Below are 18,715 nucleotides of genomic sequence, written 5' to 3'. Positions count from 1 at the left end.
TTAGACATATAGTTTGTATTGATGATTACGAAAATGATATCAGTATCAATATCGTGTTGCTGTATTTGGTAAATACATGTCATTGTGTCACTAGCACTTAGACCAGATTTCCAACTATATAATTTATTTAATTATTTCTTTGATATAATTTATAACGAGAAATTCTAAAGTGTTCTGATCATTCTCTTTATATTTTACATTTATAGGAACAACTCACTCTCCCTGTGCATTTCCGTGTTCATGGAGGAACAAAATGTTTGATATGTACAGATTTGGAAACACTACGTTTGAGGCTAAATGGACTTTTTTTGCTGATGGAAAAACCGCGACTTTAGGGATCTTTAACAACACGTTCCAATGCTTTCAATCAAAAGGACGGTTTATTGTTATGAAGTAGGTTTGTTTTATTTTATAATGATTTTTGTTTGTTATAAGAATAATGTATTTGTGTGAAGTTGTGTGTGTGTCTCGATAATAGCCAATTATAAATCTTACGGGGCAATGGATCATTTTAAAAAAATACACTCATGAACAAACGTTAAAATAGTTATCAAAGGTACTACCAGGATTATAATTTGATACGCCAGACGCATGTTTGGTCAACATAAGTCTCATCAGTGACACTCCGATCAAAACATTTAAAAATTCAAACAAGTACAAAGTCGGATAGCATTGATCGTTATATGCCAAATAATCAATATTTGGTGTAACCTCCATTTACACGGATAACCGTCTCTAAACGTTTCTCACGCCTGCCACCTATTGACGAATTTGTTGCTGGGGCAACCAAGTGTCTGAACAGGAGAGTTCCTTCGGGCAATTTAGGGTGCTATAAACAGTTTCGTATAAAAAAATAGGGGTTATTCCCCAACTAAAAATAGACATGGAGGGAAGTCCATTTTTATCAACATAATTGGTGAAAAAGTATCATGTTTTTTTGTATTTAGTTGTAAAGATATGTTAACTAACTTCAATTAAAACAGGATAAATGATTGAAATAATTTTAAAAATTAGATTAAATATTCATGTTTTGAGGGGAGACAACACTGTTAACAGTCTGTTTTTTGGCAGTGAAAATTCATAACTTATTTGCAGCCCCTGTAGCTCTTTTCGGAGCAGGCGAACGTACCCTGAAGCGTGAATTTTTTGAAAGACCAGGTAAAAATCTATGAAATTCATACAACTTTGATAATGAAAAATGTGCAGGTATCATGTCCTCAGGGGTGTGCACATGACCTGATTTCAGGTTTTTTACGCTTAAATTATGCAATGTTTTTCCCAGTTTCTCTGGATAAAACTTTTTTATACTATTAAAAGTACACTTTTTTTTTATTCCATTATAAACTAGAGAACATTCTGATTCCAGTGATATCTAGTTTTATACAGGTATCTTTATTAATCAGTCCACCACTAAGGGTCACTTATACATGGTCCCTCAAAATATGACGTCATAGAAAAAAACTGTTGATTGCACCCTTACATCCAGTAATACATATTCGCTCGATCAGATACAAATCCGGGCTCCAAGCAGGCCAAGGAAGCGTTGTTATAAACTCCCCACGTAGATAATCAATAACAGCATGAGAATGATGTGGCCTAGCATTATCATCCATGAAAACCGGCCTTGTACCTAGAGAATGTCTTGTAGATATCTTTGGCCATTCAGGTTTACCCTTACTGTTTTAAGATCTAACTTACAGTCATGTGAAACACATCTCTATACCATAATCGATTGACTTCCAAAAACGACATTTTAAATTATATTTCCTTCGGCATATGCATTATTTGATTAACGCCATACACGCACTCGGACATCAACCACGTGCAACATCAACTGACTTTCATCGGACCAATTAATCTTTCTCTAAGACGCTAATTTCCAACGTTGGAGAGCTCTGCATACGGGCTACTTTATGTCTGTTCGTAATGAAGGTTTTCTTACTGGTCTTCTTGCTGGTTGTCATCACCAGCAGCTTTTAGTAGATTTCGAATAGTTCTTTTTGAAAATCTCATGTATGGAAACCACTCTCTTTTAATGACTGTACTGTTTTAAAATAGTGTTCCTCTGACAAACCTTTATTATGCTTGGTTTTCCCTAGTTGTATAATAGGGGGTCTACCTGATCCTGATAGGTATTTAACATCATTTGCTGCTTCATTTGTATTCACAAACCGACTTTAAGTGGAATTGTGATGACAAAAGAGGGACGAAAGATACTAGAGGGATAGTCAAACTCATAGATTAGAAATAAACTGACAACGCCATGGCTAAAATAAAATAAAAAGACAAACAATAGTACAGAAGACACAACATAGAAAACTAAAGACTAAGCAACACAAACCCCATCAAAAACGGGGGTGATCTCAGGTACTCCGAAAGGGTAAGCAAATCCTGTTCCACATGTGGCATCCATCGTGTTGACAAACATTACGTGCAATTAGTCTCAGCGACATACCTGCTTCTCGCATGCCAATAATCTGCTATCGTGTTGCAGTAGAGAGTTGTGGAGGACCAAACACATGGTTTCAATCAAAAATGCTGTACGCGGTTGATGTCCGAGTGCGTGTATTGCGTTAATCAAATACTGCGTATGCCGAAAGAAACATCATTTAATATTTCGCATTTAGAGGTGAATCGATTATGGTATAGGTATGTGTTTCACATGACTTTAATTTACAAACCTGATTAACTAAAAATAATGCGATTAAAACATTTGTTTTGTTGTTTATGGTTACAGTAGATGCACGTGCAGATTAGAATTTATCTATTCGAGATTTATTGATTCAACTCAGCTGAGATTTAAATAATGTTAAACTAGTTTTATTTCAATAAAATAATATTAAAGAGGATTTTTTAATTTGTATTTCAATTTGGTGTTGCAATACTTTTTCCCTATGTATAGATTAGACCGTTGGTTTTCCTCTTTTAGGAATGGTTTTACACTAGTCATCTTATGAACCTTTATAGCTTTCTGCTCGTTGTGAACCAAGGCCCAGCGTGGAAGACCGTACTTTGACCAATAATGATTAACTTTTATGAATTGTGACTTTGATGGAGACTTGTCTCATAGGCACTTAAACTAAATCTTGTTATATCTATATATTTCTTATATTTCAGCAGTTTGATAATTATTATAAGACGTAAAAATGTGTATATAGTTGGTAAAGCATGTTCAATTCTCACAAACTTCTTAAAAAAAAAAGCAAGATAAAGTTCTCAACCTGAAGGAGTTGCTTTATTTCCGAAATGAGTTAGACCAGCAGCTTTTAAATGGAAAATGGCAATTGTTATGTTATAGTTCGTTTCTGTGTATGTTACATTTTAATGTTGTGTTTCTGTTGTGTCGTAGTTCTCTTATATTTGATACGTTTCCCTCAGTTTTAGTTTGTAACCCGGGTTTGTTTTTCCTTATCGATTTATGAATTTCGAACAGCGGTATACTACTGTTGCCTTTATTTACAGTTTAAACGTCCCCTGCTTTGGATGAATAACCCATTAGGGATGCTTCAACATTTGAAACCATTAATGCCTTCTCCTAATAATAATAATAATAATAATAATATTAATAATAATAATAATAATAATAATAATAATAATAATAATAATAATAATAATAATAATAATAATAATAATAATAATAATAATAATAATAATAATAATAATAATAATAATAAAAATAATAATAATAATAATTGATTAATCCAGAAATCTTTAATTCTGCTCTAGCTCAATCTCCAACAATTTGTAAAAGAAAAATAGTATGTGAAAAAAGTAATGCAATGTTATGCAATGTAATGCAATGTAATGCAATGTAATGCAATATAATGCATGAAATTACACAACTTTTTTTCCTCAAGTAATGCATTAAATTACAATAACATGTAACATGTGTAATGTAAATATTGCTGCATTATACATTACATGCAATTACTTGGGAAAATGTACTCCGTGCCTGATTTAGATATGTAGAAAAAAAACATGATGGAGCAGACGACTTGTCACTGCTGGGAAATGGAAAGATGACTACTTGAACTTCTAAATTATCTAGTTTAATATAGATTCTAGTTTAGAATTTTTTTTTAGGGTTCCGGATTTTAATGCCTTCTTCTGTGTTGTTGTTTCGTACAACCCCAGAGATAATCCTGTAAAGATGTTCTTTCATGATGGCGGTGAGTTTATATATCAATTCATTAATTAGTTGAAATTATCCTTTATTTATCCAGTAATCGTTTTAAATTGGTTGTAGTACTGTAGTTCGAGGTGCTTAGTAAATGAATATGTTAGGGAACGAATTCATGCTATCTTAGGTACACACATTCTATATTACGTACATGTATGAAAGTCGAAAAATTCGAACATTCAAAACTATTAAACATATTATTTACAAACCGACAGTTTCTTTTTTTACTTGTATTTAATTATTTGTTTATTCATTGGTTTGAGACAAAATGAAAATGTTACGAATTGAGCATTGAATCTAAAATAAATTGACTAAGGAAGAATGCATAAATGATACATATTGTAATACATGTCAATATAAACCTGCAATGAACGTTAAAAGTTCAACAACTGTTTTAAATCTACATGCAATGGTGTTATGGTTAGATATATATCTGATAAATATGAATTATCTGTCAAAAGATAGTTATGGTGCAACATAGATGTTTTACGCTAGCCTTAAAGACTGGTGTCTGTACACTATATTGCATTCAAAATCAAAATGCTGAATATGATTTAAAATTTCCTGTAACAAGTAAAGAATATGGCCGTTTTTATCAAAAAGTCGGTTTTTATCTATCTTGGCGTTTGCTTTTGAAGCATTTTCGTGTTTCTGTTGTTTTTCTCTACGTTATAGTTGATATATTTCCATCGGTTTTTGTTTGTGATCCGAATTTGTCTTCGCTAAATATATTGACTATAACTATTGAACAGCGGTGAACTACTGTTGCATTTAATAACGTAAATTACTTTATTTAATTATGTGTATTGTAAACCCGTCATTGAAAATCTCCAAATCTCAATTTGCAAACAGAGTTTAAATGTAGATATATTAATTATTGATAGAAGAATGTTTAGGTATAGAGATATCTTGAATTAAAGATTATTATAAAACAAGTGAGACGTTTAATCCACCATTTTTGTCATAAGAAAATGCCTGTAGCAACTGAGGAATATGAATGTTTGAGCGTTTTATTTTGCCATTTGAATACCGACTTTCAGTTCGATTATTTTTGTTATTCTTCTTTGAATTCAAAATCGAGTTTAAAAGATATATCAGTTGCATGTTTATTAACAATAGTGGGTGTATTCAAATTGGTTTTATGATTTTAGTAACTTGCAATATATTTTCAAATACAATTAATATAACATTAAACTTTGATATTTTGCAGAAGTTCAGATAATTCCAAACAAAACTGATCCTTTCAAGGATATATGCGACATTTGTGGATTTCCAGATTTCAAATTTGTAGTTGTGGGTAAGAACACTTCATGAAAAAAACGATCAATATTTTCTACAGTTAGAAAACACTGTTATATTAAAGTCCAGTGGCAAATATCCCATGCATGGTATTGACGAGGACACATTAACAATAAATAGAATAGGTAGGTCTTGTAATAGATATGACGGTCGTGGAAATTTGGACTTCTACTGGAAAATGAGGATTTATTGGATAAGGACTGAAATTTTGCCTTGAAACAGGTCACATACGGACCCCTCAAAGAGTTTTTGCAAAAAATTGTTACGCGGAAAAAGCGTTGCAATCACTTTACACTTACACGAGGGATTAGATTTAATATTACTATTCTAACCGTACGTGGCTGCAAACTTCTGCATCCCACACAGCCGAACGGACGCCCCACTTTGGCAAGCATTTTACTGCCGGTCGTCGGAGGAAGACAGAGTGACCACACTTCTTTACCCCAGTCACCCTTAGGGAAACGCACAGTTGATACACGTTGTGTTTACTTATATGACTTAGATGATGGGTTACTACAAAATGTTAATTTTGCGAGTTTTTGTCAAGTAGTGCCGTTTTTCGTAGTCTTTAATTTAGTTTGTAGCACATTACTTGATGAATAGTGGCAAGTAAATGCTGAACCTTTGAATATTTTTTTTTTTAATTAATATTACACTGTCGATGCGTTCACATTGATGTAATTTTACTATATTTGTGTACTTCTTACATTTTGATATATATTTTACCAAATCATGTTTTCGCCTTTGAAAAAAAATTGTAAATCATATGCATGTATAATGATATTTTGCAGAATCTGGAAATCCACGTAAGTAATATTGTATTTATTCATTAAGGTTACCTGTCTCTGGTGGTCTCATTGTAACGTAGTCGCTTTGAGTAGAGGGTGCAAACAGTTTAAAACAAAGACAGGGTCAAACCAAATGATTTTAGATTTGATAATTGCTGCATGGACACTGCTTAGCACACTAACTGTTTAGAAATATGCAACTAGTTAAAATAACAGTTCAAATGAGACGGTGATAGCACGTCAAAGAAATAAGTAACTGCTGTTTGTCCTTCGCTGATGTCGTCTGGTGAAAATAATGGCGACAATTAAATTCGGTTGCAGCGCTGATACGCGAAAGCAAATGTACAGATCTAACATTGTTGGGTTGAAGTTTAGACGAGTTGTATATATTTAGACCCTTCTACAACGAAATTTGTTTTACATGCACACGTATAAAAATTGCGGTTTGTATCCAACGCAAACATAGGTTTGAACGTAGTTTTCAGTTAAGACTTGTTTATCTTTTGCGTTTGGGCTTGTTTATATTTTTGCGTTTGGGCTTGTATCATATTTTCCCTCTGGTTTATATGATCCGTTCATCCTATATTGACTCTCAAAATTCAAGAGTATATCTTTAATTGGGGGTAAATTATATGGCCTTCCAAATACCGTGTCGATCCCTAACATCACTGAAGAGACATTTATTGTCGAAATCCGGATCTGGTGTACAAAAAAAATATTGACACCTTAGGTTTGTGGAATAACATCTTGGCCACAATTTTGCTGTTTTCTGTTTAGTATTAAATTTATATTAAGATCCATTTTGTTACATCTTGTGATCAATTTTATTTGGCAATCACCAATGGCAGTCAGCAGGGTTAAAGGACATCAGTTGTTCAACCTGTTAGTCAAAAGCGTTTTGTTTAAATATACTTTTTCACGTTATTTGTCTTTTGGAAGTTGTTTGTGCTGTATTTAGACCCTTCTACAACGAAATTTGTTTTACATGCACACGTATTTTTATCCAACGCAATCATAAGTTTGAATATATATATATAGGCGTAAAAAATCTTTTTCACATGTGCAGATGTATATGTTAGCGGCAATAAGTGAAATTAGGCATTACGCTTAAATCCTAGGCAATAAGCTAACGCCTAGGCAGTAAGTCTATTGCCTAAATGATGCTAGGCATTAGTCTTAAATCCTAGGATTTAAGCTTAAATCCTGAAAAATGTGTGCAGGCATTAAGCTTAATGCCTAAAATATAAATGCGAGTAAATAAAAGACATTTATTTATTTAAATAAAAGTATATTTGATACATAATAACATTATGAGAACTGAGGACGTTTATTGAAACTTTCCTTGGATCGGTCCTACAAGATATTCTTAGGACAGAAATTAGGATAAAGTTGGGACTGACTTACGTTATGTCTCAGCATGCAAATCGAAGCTATCTGAGGATTATTTTAGCTAGGATGTCCTAACCGCTGTCCTAAGTATTGACGTAAAAGAAAATAGCAAATGAAAAATTGAAATATTGTATCCAATTTAACCAACAACTATAATTCAAAAACCGATTCATTATTAGAAAATAATTATAAGTTTTAAATTTAAGGATAATAAATAATTTTGATATACTTATATTTGTTCATTTAAATTCTTTGAAACAAAAAATTAGTAAAAAAAATATAACTTTTTTATATTAGAATTGAACAAGTTAAAATTAAATATATAATCGTGCATCTTTCATATAAATACTGAGTACTTTATTGTATTACTGCAATTAACATACCTTTGAATATTAGCAAAAGAAAAAAATCTAATTTTACTGATGCAAAACTACAGGGACCAGTTTCATCCTAAATATAGACAAAAAGATGTGGTATGATTGCCAATAAGAAAAAAATTACTTATCCAAAATGGCGTAATCAAAAAATCATATCTTAATTTTTTCTACTTTTGACCAGTTCAAACCAGCTCGACTAGTGAAGTGTACAAATTTTCAAATAAATATTAAAATTATTCTATAGCATCTTCCCCCATTTTTCTTTTTTGTAATACCTCAAAAACATGAAAAAAGTATGAGTTAAGGTGGTATGGGTGTCTTCCTCCATCTTGGATTGTAAAAAACAGAGAATCAAAGGTCCAGATTTTCCATCAAGTTAGCAAAATTTGATGCAGGAATGCAGATGTTTAATGTACATTTTCATTTAAAAGTACCAATTTATAAGAATATAACTTCTAAATATTGATATTTTTGCAAATGTCAATTATTTTTGGTTATTTTTATCTTTTTTAAAAATTGGCATTTTAAGGGGAGGTAACTCTAAAAAAGTGCATTTTCTGGATATACTTTTGGATTATAGCTCTTCATCTTTTATATAAGCTTTGGATTTCAAATATTTTGGCCACGAGCATCACTGAAGAGACATATTTTGTCGAAATGCGCATCTGGTGCAACAAAATTGGTACCGTTGATTTTATTAATTCTGAAGATTCTGTATGGAATTTTCCTATTTAGTATTTTAGCCGGAAAAAACGTACGGTGACCCTATCTTTTCTTTTGATATTCTCAAAGCAGTGTCTGAAAGCTATCTTTTCCTGAAGTATTTAACAATTCTATCATTTTGTTTAGTTTATAATCACAAAATGGTGTTTTTTCCTGTATAATCCATACAAAATGTGTCATTTTGTCCCGTCCTATAGCTTGAGAAAATGCGCGGTGACCTATCATTTTTATTATATTTTTCAACATGTATCAATAGATACAACGTTGTGGCAAAGTATGAACAAATTCGATCATTTTTATTTTAGACTCCCATACCACCTTAATTCTGTTTTTTAATTTTTAAATTACTAAATAAACTTACTTTTGAAGATCTGTCAAATGAATGTATATTTATACATGCATTATTAGAAATATAATAATGAAACGACTTAATTTAATTCAAGAATAAATCACCAAATATGCACAAATTCCAGAGTTTACTTATTTCCCAAAATTATGTTCGGCAATAGAATGAATAATCATCATCAGATTTCAGGAAATAAGCTTAATGCCTGAAAATTTCAGACAATAACTTAATACCTAGGCGTTAGCTTATTGCCTAGGATTTAAGCTTAATGCCTAATTTCACTTATTGCCGCTAACATATATATTCATTAAATAAAATAGTAAAATAAGTTGTTGGCTGTTGTTCGTGTGATTCTTTGTCAATTGTGTTCTCCAATTTATTGATATTGTAGTCCTGTGTTGTCATTTTGATGTTATATTTCACATGGCCATAAAAGTGCGAGGTTTGGCATGCCACAAAACCAGGTTCAACCCACCATTTTTTCCTTTAAAAATGCCCTGTACCAAGTCAGGAATATGGTCATTGTTATATTATAGTTCGTTTCTGTGTGTATTACATTATAACGTTGTGTCGTTTGTTTTCTCTTATTTTTGAGTGTAAATTCACATTGCGATAAGACGTGTCACGGTACTTGTCTATCCCAAATTCATGTATTTGGTTTTGATGTTATATATATATGTTATATTTGTTATTCTCGTGGGATTTTGTCTATATGTGTTACATTTTAGTGTTGTGTCGTTGTTCTCCTCTTATATTTAATGCGTTTCCCTCGGTTTTAGTTTGTTATCCCGATTTTGTTTTTTGTCCATGGATTTATGAGTTTTGAACAGCGGTATACTACTGTTGCCTTTATTTAAAAAGTTAACAGTTCCATTCAATCGATTTCATCCTTCCATTGGGACTCTTCATGATAACTGATATGGCGTCGTTATGGGCGACGTCGTTTAGGAGGTTTGTGACGTTCCGTCATTGTTCGTTATTAAAAGTTTTCGCGATTTAATTTTGATCGGAACGTTGTGATGAAATAACGTTCCATCTCCTTTCGATAGGCTTCATCCCGTCTACATTTAAAAATAGGTATTATTTGAAAACGTGTTTTACCACAAGTGTCAAGATGGGCACTAATTGGCGAGTTTCTGTATTGTGGGTGTTTTATTTTTTCTTTATGAACTTGCACCCGTTCACAGAGGCTATTCAAATCTTAAAGCAATTAGTTTGGTGAATTTTTATTATTAATAACTGTTTTCATAACAATGTGTGTATTCATTTAAAAAAAAACATTCGAGTATAACCCGAACGCATATTAAGAAATCCTGTATAATTGCCAAATAAGAATACACAACAAATGAAACAAACATCGACACAATAAGATAGCAATAACATAAATACGTATTTCAGGTCCAGCAGACAAAGAGTTTGAATGTACAGCACCACCTCAATGTACATGCTGTCATAACTGCACACTGTGTTCTGTTTGTTACACAGAGGGAAACATACCACAGGAATGTAGCATAGGACATCAACCATTACAACCGTCCTTTAGATTAACTAGGCGACAGCCTTATCAATATCCTCGACGACAGTCGTACCGATTTCCTAGCCGACAATCCTACCGATATTCCCGTCGACATTCTAACCAATATCCTCGGCGACAGTACTACTGATTTCTCTGACGACAACCAATGTAGAAATCCAACATACCTTCATTGAAAGTGTGCGATAAAAATCTAATAAAATTTCTAAAAAATGTGATCTATTCTCTTTTTTCTATTGTTGATTTCGTGGTGTGCTTGTTGGTTATTCTTTCATTCGTCATATCACACAATAACAAATCCAGATGTCCTGTATTTCTGACATGAATGTTCGTTTTGTTCACATATCGTTGGCAATATAATGTAATGGTATGCGACTATTATATAAGTGATAGGTTCAACTAGCTATAAAACTAGGTGTAAACTGCCATGTTTTACATAAGGAAATGCCTGTGCCAAGTTAGGAATATGACAGTTTTTTTACCATTCGTTTGAAGAGTTTGAGCTTTTTATTTTGCCATTTGATTAATAGGGACTTTCTTTCTTGATTTTTCCTCGGAGTTCAGCATTTTTATTATTTGACTTTTTGGAGACAAAAAGATTGGTGCTCAAGTTTTGTCTTACAAAGTCGATTTACCTATATAATATTCTTATCGCCACTGGTCGGCTTAGAGGTTTAGCGCTAAGAAACCAGATTCAATCCACCATTTTTCTACATTTGAAAATGCCTGTACCAAGTCAGGAATATGAAAGTCGTTGTCCATTCGTTTGATGTGTTTTATTATTGATTTTGCCTATTGATAAGGGACTTTCTGTTTTGAATATTCCCCTGAGTTCAGTATTTGTGTGATTTTACTTTTTTTTAGAAAATTGACTTTTACATTTTGTTTTCCGAAGGTGTTTTTAGATATTCGAAACTTTCTAAAAAAAATAATTCTTATGTCTTTTCCAAAACCACTGGTCTGTTACAGGTGATAAACACATGTTTTAATTCTATAAAAAGGTTTGTAAAAATTCATAACCCCCGTAAAGTGTGTAATTTCATAGACAAATGAAGATTTTTCTGTATACGTTTGTATTAGTTTAATTATTAAGACACACTTATGTTTAACCCCACCACTGTATGTATGTGCCTGTCCCAAGTCAGGAGTCAGTAATTCGGTGGTTGTCGTATGTTAATGTGTTACATTTCTGTTTTTTGCTTATGTTTTTGTACATAAACTATGCCATTAGTTTTCCCGTTTGAATTGTTTTACATTTTCACATTTACATTCTGTTATAGCTGGCCATGTGATGTGGAATTTGCTCATTGTTGAAGGCCGTACGTTGATCTATAATTTCTGTGTCATTTTGGTCTTCTTTTTATATTATAATTAACTAAACTGATGGGGTTTTCTTTTCACAGAATTCAAGCACCAAGGAAACTCTTCATGGATTATTTGAGCATGTACATTTTTCTTTAAACAACAAACATATTATTTTATCGGGAATGTGGATCACCTCAAAAGCTCATTGCTTATGTGTGTTGCATTGATAAGGATCACATGTCAGAAAACTACTACATGTACATGATATATACAATATACAAAATCATAACAATTAAATCCCTATGCAGTTATTGGGTTCAATATGTGTGCGTTAAACAAATATTAAAGATTTCAATCAGTCACGCTGAAAGACTGATAATGAATGTTGTGTACTCTTCTTTGTATTTAGGTTAAAATACAAATCACGATTATCTAAAAAAAACAAACTAATATATTTTATAGGTCAGTTCTCTTTATTGACTTCAGTCGTTCTCTTAGTTAATTTCAAACGAGTTCTTATTTGGGTTATGCAATTGAAGTTACAAATCACGATTATTTAACGAAAATATGTATTTAAATGTCAGTTCTCTTTCTTGACTTCAATGTTTCTCTTGACTGTCTCAGTTTAGAGATGTTATTAAAGAAAGAAATTATCGGACCTTCTATTAATGAATCGCCTGCCATGGTAAGCAGTTTAGACATTTTTCGCTGCATCACATGATCATTGTCTTCTTTTAGGGGATCTAATTTCTTTGATGTCACTTTATTATCCGTGAAAACCAAAGTAATTCCTTTTTGAATTTTATAACTATATGGATAGAAACGAGATGAGTTGAATGCTTTTTCTGTATAAAAACAACGCTACAAACATATCAAGAAATATTATTTTAATGCCATAGGCTCATAAGTAGAGCGAAATTCTACTAAATCAATTACCAGCATAAATTTTTAATCGCCATTGGTAATGCTTAGCATCAGGATTAATTTGACATTTGTTTTCCTTAAGACCCATTCTATAAATGACTGTGTGTCTTATTGTTAATGATCCATAGGATAAACACAAGTTTTCCTTAAGACCCATTCTATAAATGACTGTGTGTCTTATTGTTAATGATCCATAGGATAAACACAAGTTTTCCTTAAGACCCATTCTATAAATGACTGTGTGTCTTATTGTTAATGATCCATAGGATAAACACAAGTTTTACTTATATTAAAAGATTTGTACAAAATATATATCCGCGTTAATTGACAATTTAATTGATAAGTCATTAAAATCATTTTAAAATTTAATTATTATGATATGCATTACTGATGTGTTTTTACAGAATTCAGAAATCAATGAAAACTTCATGAATTATATAAGCATGTTAAAATAAAGATTTCTTTAGACACCAAACAAATTAAACTATCGGGAATGAGAACCAGCTACAAATTACATCAACTAAGTTATAAAGATGCCATTTAAAAAAGACTACTTCTTTCTTTCGTCTATTTTTTTTCAAATCAACATAATTTTAAAAGTCACAACATCATGTCTATATGTAAATGATAACTGAGAGATGGAAATATCAGGATAACTTCTTTCATATAATATTATCATTCACAATTTAAATATGCATGTGTTTCTTCATGATATCTCTAAAAGCTAATTGACTTGATAACCATTCTAACTATGTTTATTAATTTCAAACAAACAACATGGATTTCAATTACTCAGTGACGGCACACTAAAAGATAGAATCAGAATTAAGGAAAGAAAAACTTCATAAATTATTTAAGCATGTTCGAATACTTTCCTTTACGCATCAAACAATGTATACTATCGGGAATATGGATCACCTACAACATACATAGCGCATATTAGTCCCATGACAAAACGACACCTGAACTATATATGCAACTGTTACAATTATATTCATATGTAGTAATAATAAGGTTGACTTGTATTATTTCAAACAAACAGCGTGGATTACAATTAGTCACGGTAATGGACAGACAATTAACGTATAACTTTTTCTTTGTATTTGGGTCATTGTAATTAAAATTACACATCACGATTATTTTAAAAACTAATATGTATATATATATAGGTCAGTTATCTCTACTGACTTCGATCGTTCTCTTAAGATTGTCAATTTGTAAATGTAATAAAGGATATCTGATAGACGTAAAGCAAAGTGATGGTTGCCTTATCATGGTAAGCAGTTCATGCATTTGGCGTTCCATTTTAATCAGCACAACTAATTACAACCGTTAATTGTAGAATTTTCCTATGAGTTCGGTATTTGTTTTAATTTTTTATAAAACATTTTACTATTTTGCAAATGTACATACAGAACTCAAATTATGTTAGCATAAAATGCATACAAATGCCAATTGATCACTCTAGTGTGTTAACAGTAAATAATAATTTATCAATATGTATGTATTTGACTAGTTTTCTTGACTAAAATAATATAAAAAACAATTTTGCCGTGTTTTGTTTTATTTAAATTGATAACTTGCTTGCAAATGTATTGGATGTGTCGATTAAAATATCTCATCTCACTAGTTAAATGTCTTCATTGTGATTTGGTGCCTTATGCTTTGTTTTTGCATTTCAGATTTCATAATGATTGAAAATGGATTGATGGCTCGAAACTTTTTCCGTTTGTTTGTATTACTTTTAGTTTGGTGTGGTATTCTAACCTCGTTGAATACACTACTATTGTTTCGAGGTAACTTTTATTTGATTAAAATGTTTTATATCAAAGAAAAGAATTGAATGATATTTATACCAATAGAAAATGAAAACGTCATTACTTTGTATTACACATGAATTCCTTGCTAGCTTTTATTAAGTTGTAGGGTATATTTATTTCTTAGCTGATTCAACCATTCAAATCCCTTGGTCAAGTAAATATCATATAACTTTTGCTATTTCAGTGCCTATTGATTAAAGGTTCCTCATGTTTTGATTTTTTATATCTAAATTTCGAAACTTTTGGTTTAAGTATTACTGATACAACCCAATCACAAAATGGTCTTTGGGTTTTAAAAAGTAAAAATCAATTAAAATATCGAACTCCAATAAAAATTCAAACGGAGAGTCTTTATCAAATTTCGAAACTTTTGGTTTAAGTATTACTGATACAACCCAATCACAAAATGGTCTTTGGGTTTTAAATAGTAAAAATCAATTAAAATATCGAACTCCAATAAAAATTCAAACGGAGAGTCTTTATCAAATGGCAAAATCAAAAGCTCAAAAACATTCAACGAAAAGAAAATAACAGCCATATTCAAGACTTGGTACAGACATTTCCTTAAGTTAAAAATTGTGGATCTAACCTGATTGTATAGCTATCTAACTCCTCGCTTGTATGACAGTCGCATAAGGTTCATTTATGTTGACAACAATGTTTGAGTGAAACATACCAACATAGGTACAACTATCAAACATGCGGGTGCAACGGTAAACATTGTGTTACACCCAAATCATTATAAAATGCTTCTTCATTGTTGATAATGTTTACGCGGTTTGTTAATGCCGAGATCTTTATATGGGAAATCATTACTAATTTTCAATTATCGACAGTATGTATCTCTATTTCAAAGATAGAAGTAATAAGATACATTTAATAGAAAAATTTATATATAAATATTACTAACAGTTGGGTAGATTAGATGCATCGGAGCGTTATTCTACCAACAGAGGGCCCATTGTCATAAATAAACATAGAAAAGCAAACATAGGATATATATTTTGTTTTACTTATATGTTTTTACTGCCGCGAAATATTTGATCGAGCATGTTTCAAGAAAGTAAATAAAATGTCTTCCCGTATTCGTTTTCGTTGTGTCATTGTCGTTGCAGAAAATGTCAACTTTCAATTGAACATAATCATCTGACCAGAATAAATAGATCGACGCTATTATGATATTTGCTGTCCGGGTGAAAAAAAATCAATCGAAAATGAAAACTAAATTTTGATAACAAAAACCAAAAGATAAAGAAGAGCAGAAAAACAAATACAAAAGGAAAGGAAAAATATGTCCACGATTTTTTTTTTTAAATCAAATTTTCAGTGCTTTACTTCTTGTTACAATATTTAGTTTCCTAACTTGACTTATAACATATATTTTTCAATTTTTTTTTAGATAAACCAAATGTGAATGAGTATTTAACGTCGTATCCCGATGATCCCACATTCACTACAAACGACACCTTTCTTGTTTTGAATTATGAAAGACATACATCAGAGGTTAGAAGCATTAACTTTACATAGTAAATTTGCTTAAATCGTCTTATTGTTTTTTGTTTGAACGAACACTAATGGAGCGGAATGCAATAAATATATTGACAAGTAAAACACTCCCACTCAGTTAGTCAGATGCCTCCATTGCATTATATCTGGTACTGTATGTGTTGAGGATATGCCAGAATTTCAAACAATATGCTAAATAGCCTTTGCAAACAACAATTTTTTCTAATTGTATCTTAATACAAATATAATGCATCTTTGCAGTAGTAGTGTTACAGTTGTCATAGAATGCTATCTTTGGTAATTATACAATCTAACTGCTGTCTAAATATTCTTTATAAGTATTATATTTCACTATACTGTAGAATAGAATCAATCCATTCCAAATCATTCTGGTGACATTCTGCTGTTGCCTATTCTGTGGTCGAGTTGTTGTCTCTTTGACACATTCCCCATTTCCATTCTCAATTTGTTACTGATAATTAAAAAATTCAAATAACAAAAATACCCAACTACAAAGGAAATTGGAAATGAAAAGTTCAAATGGCAAAATCAAAAGCTCAAACACATCAAACGCATGGAAATCAATTTACATATACCTGAATTGGTACAGGCACTTCTTTGTACAGAAAATAATGAATCGAACCTAGTTTTACAGCAAGCAAAAGCTCTCACTTATGTGACAATGAATTCCAATATATTGACAACAATTTGTGAACGAAACAAACAGACATTATAGGTAAAAATGTCAATAGGGGTACATGTACAAAAGTCAGCAAAAAAAAAAAAAAAAAGGAAATACAAAAAAGAGCATAATCATAAAGGAAAGATAATAATACACAATTGACCATAAATTTGATGATAATACTATAATCAATAAAAGAGTGGCGATAGATACGAGGTGTCATACCACCAATTAAAAAGTAAAATCACAAAAATACTGAACTTAGAGGAAGATCAATTGGGAAAGTCCATAATCACATGGCAAAATCAAATAACAAAACGCATCAAAAACGAATGGACAAGAACTGTCATATTCCTGACTTGGTACAGGCATTTTCAAATGTAGAAAATGGTGGATTAAACCTGGTTCTAAAAGTCCCAATCTGTTCAACCAAATTTTGCAATTTTCACAGCTTTCTAAATATTTTACCTTAAGTTTAACTTCATAGAAACTAGGTATATCCTGAATTGTACAGGTGTCACCTTTCTGCATGCCAATTTTCAACATACATTCAAAATCATATAAGAAAGCAGAGAGCTTCCGAAAGGAGGTACCACTAAAAATAACCCCTGGTTTTCTGGAAATCTTAAATTAGTATACTATGGAGCGCATTAATCCTCAATTTTTAATGCAAACTCATAGACAGGTAAATTTTGGCTCAAAATGGTCTTAATATATTTCTCTTTCAACAAAACTTTCATTTCTGCAAATTTGTTGGTTATTTTAGGTGAACAATGACATCAAATGCACTTTTTTTTGTCCGAGTAGGCCTACTTTCACATACGTTCTAAATTTGAGGGAGTAATTGGTGGTATGACACCTAGAAGAAACATTCAAACTCACAAGTCGAAAATAAACTGACAACACTACGGCTTAAAAAAGAAAAGACTAACAGAAAAATGATCGATAACATATTCTCAAAGACTAATCATTTTTTTATAGACAGTTATAACAAATGGGTCTTGGAAAGATGGTTACAATTTCCCTAAAGATCTGTGCAATGCAGAGAGTGTCAATGAAACTAAAATGAATAACGTTTTTAAGAACAGTATAATGCCATTACCCAGGAAGAAACTTGCTTATTGTAGAGTTTACAAAGGAGGATCAACATTTTGGAGAGAGACGCCTTCTCGCCTATTTGCAAAGAAACATTAAATCATCCCCATTTCGTATAAAACCGCAGGATGAAAAGAACAAATATAGTGTTTCGTGTGCAAAGAATACTTTGAATTGGACTTATAACATGTTAACAGAGACCAGAAATTTCATGTTCACCAGAAATCCGTATTCCCGTATTTTGTCAGCATATATCGATAAATTATATTCACCTAATCCGTATTTTTGGAAAACTCTTGGTGTCGTAATTATGAAAACAGTTGGTAAAAAACCTTCGTGTGGTAGTGCTGTTACTTTCAGAGATCTTGTAGAGTACATCATTCAAACTCCAATAGAGAAACTAGACGACCATTTCATACCAATCCATTCAATCTGTAGACCATGCAAAGTCCATTACCATTATATTGGTAAAATGGAAACTTTTCTAAATGATACAGTCAATATCTTTGATAAATTTCAAATAAACTCAAGCCCTTACATTACACAAAATTTCAGAGATGAGTATAAAAAGGATGCCATTTATGATACGATACATGCTTTTGTTGCTTTTCGCCACGAGTCTAAAAAATGCATGAGTCCGTATACAGGTTTACAAAGAATTTGGAAGAAACTACAGTCTAGAGGAATAATTTCTGAGAATCAATCTCTCCCCTTAAATGAGAAAGAATCGCAAAACATACTGTTATC

At 31.5% G+C, this 18,715-nt stretch overlaps 1 protein-coding gene and 1 long non-coding RNA gene across 2 annotated transcripts; both read left to right on the top strand.

Annotated features, from left to right (window-relative positions):
• The first annotated feature begins 214 nt into the window (after positions 1 to 214).
• Positions 215 to 10,814, top strand: LOC139499899 (uncharacterized). Its single transcript, XM_071288527.1, has 5 exons — positions 215 to 393; positions 4,084 to 4,169; positions 5,391 to 5,477; positions 6,271 to 6,285; positions 10,501 to 10,814. Exons 1-5 carry the CDS (start codon positions 254 to 256, stop codon positions 10,764 to 10,766), a joined length of 594 nt encoding a protein of 197 aa, XP_071144628.1. The 5' UTR covers positions 215 to 253; the 3' UTR covers positions 10,767 to 10,814.
• A 3,737-nt stretch (positions 10,815 to 14,551) lies between these two features.
• Positions 14,552 to 18,411, top strand: LOC139499898 (uncharacterized). The gene is made up of 3 exons (XR_011658260.1): positions 14,552 to 14,661; positions 16,085 to 16,188; positions 17,855 to 18,411. It is a non-coding gene; the product is annotated as an uncharacterized lncRNA (long non-coding RNA).
• Positions 18,412 to 18,715: the final 304 nt, after the last annotated feature.

Source organism: Mytilus edulis, chromosome 13 (assembly GCF_963676685.1).
Source record: "Mytilus edulis chromosome 13, xbMytEdul2.2, whole genome shotgun sequence".
Classification (NCBI taxonomy): Eukaryota; Metazoa; Mollusca; class Bivalvia; order Mytilida; family Mytilidae; genus Mytilus; species Mytilus edulis.
This window is presented reverse-complemented; position numbering and strand designations above follow the sequence as displayed.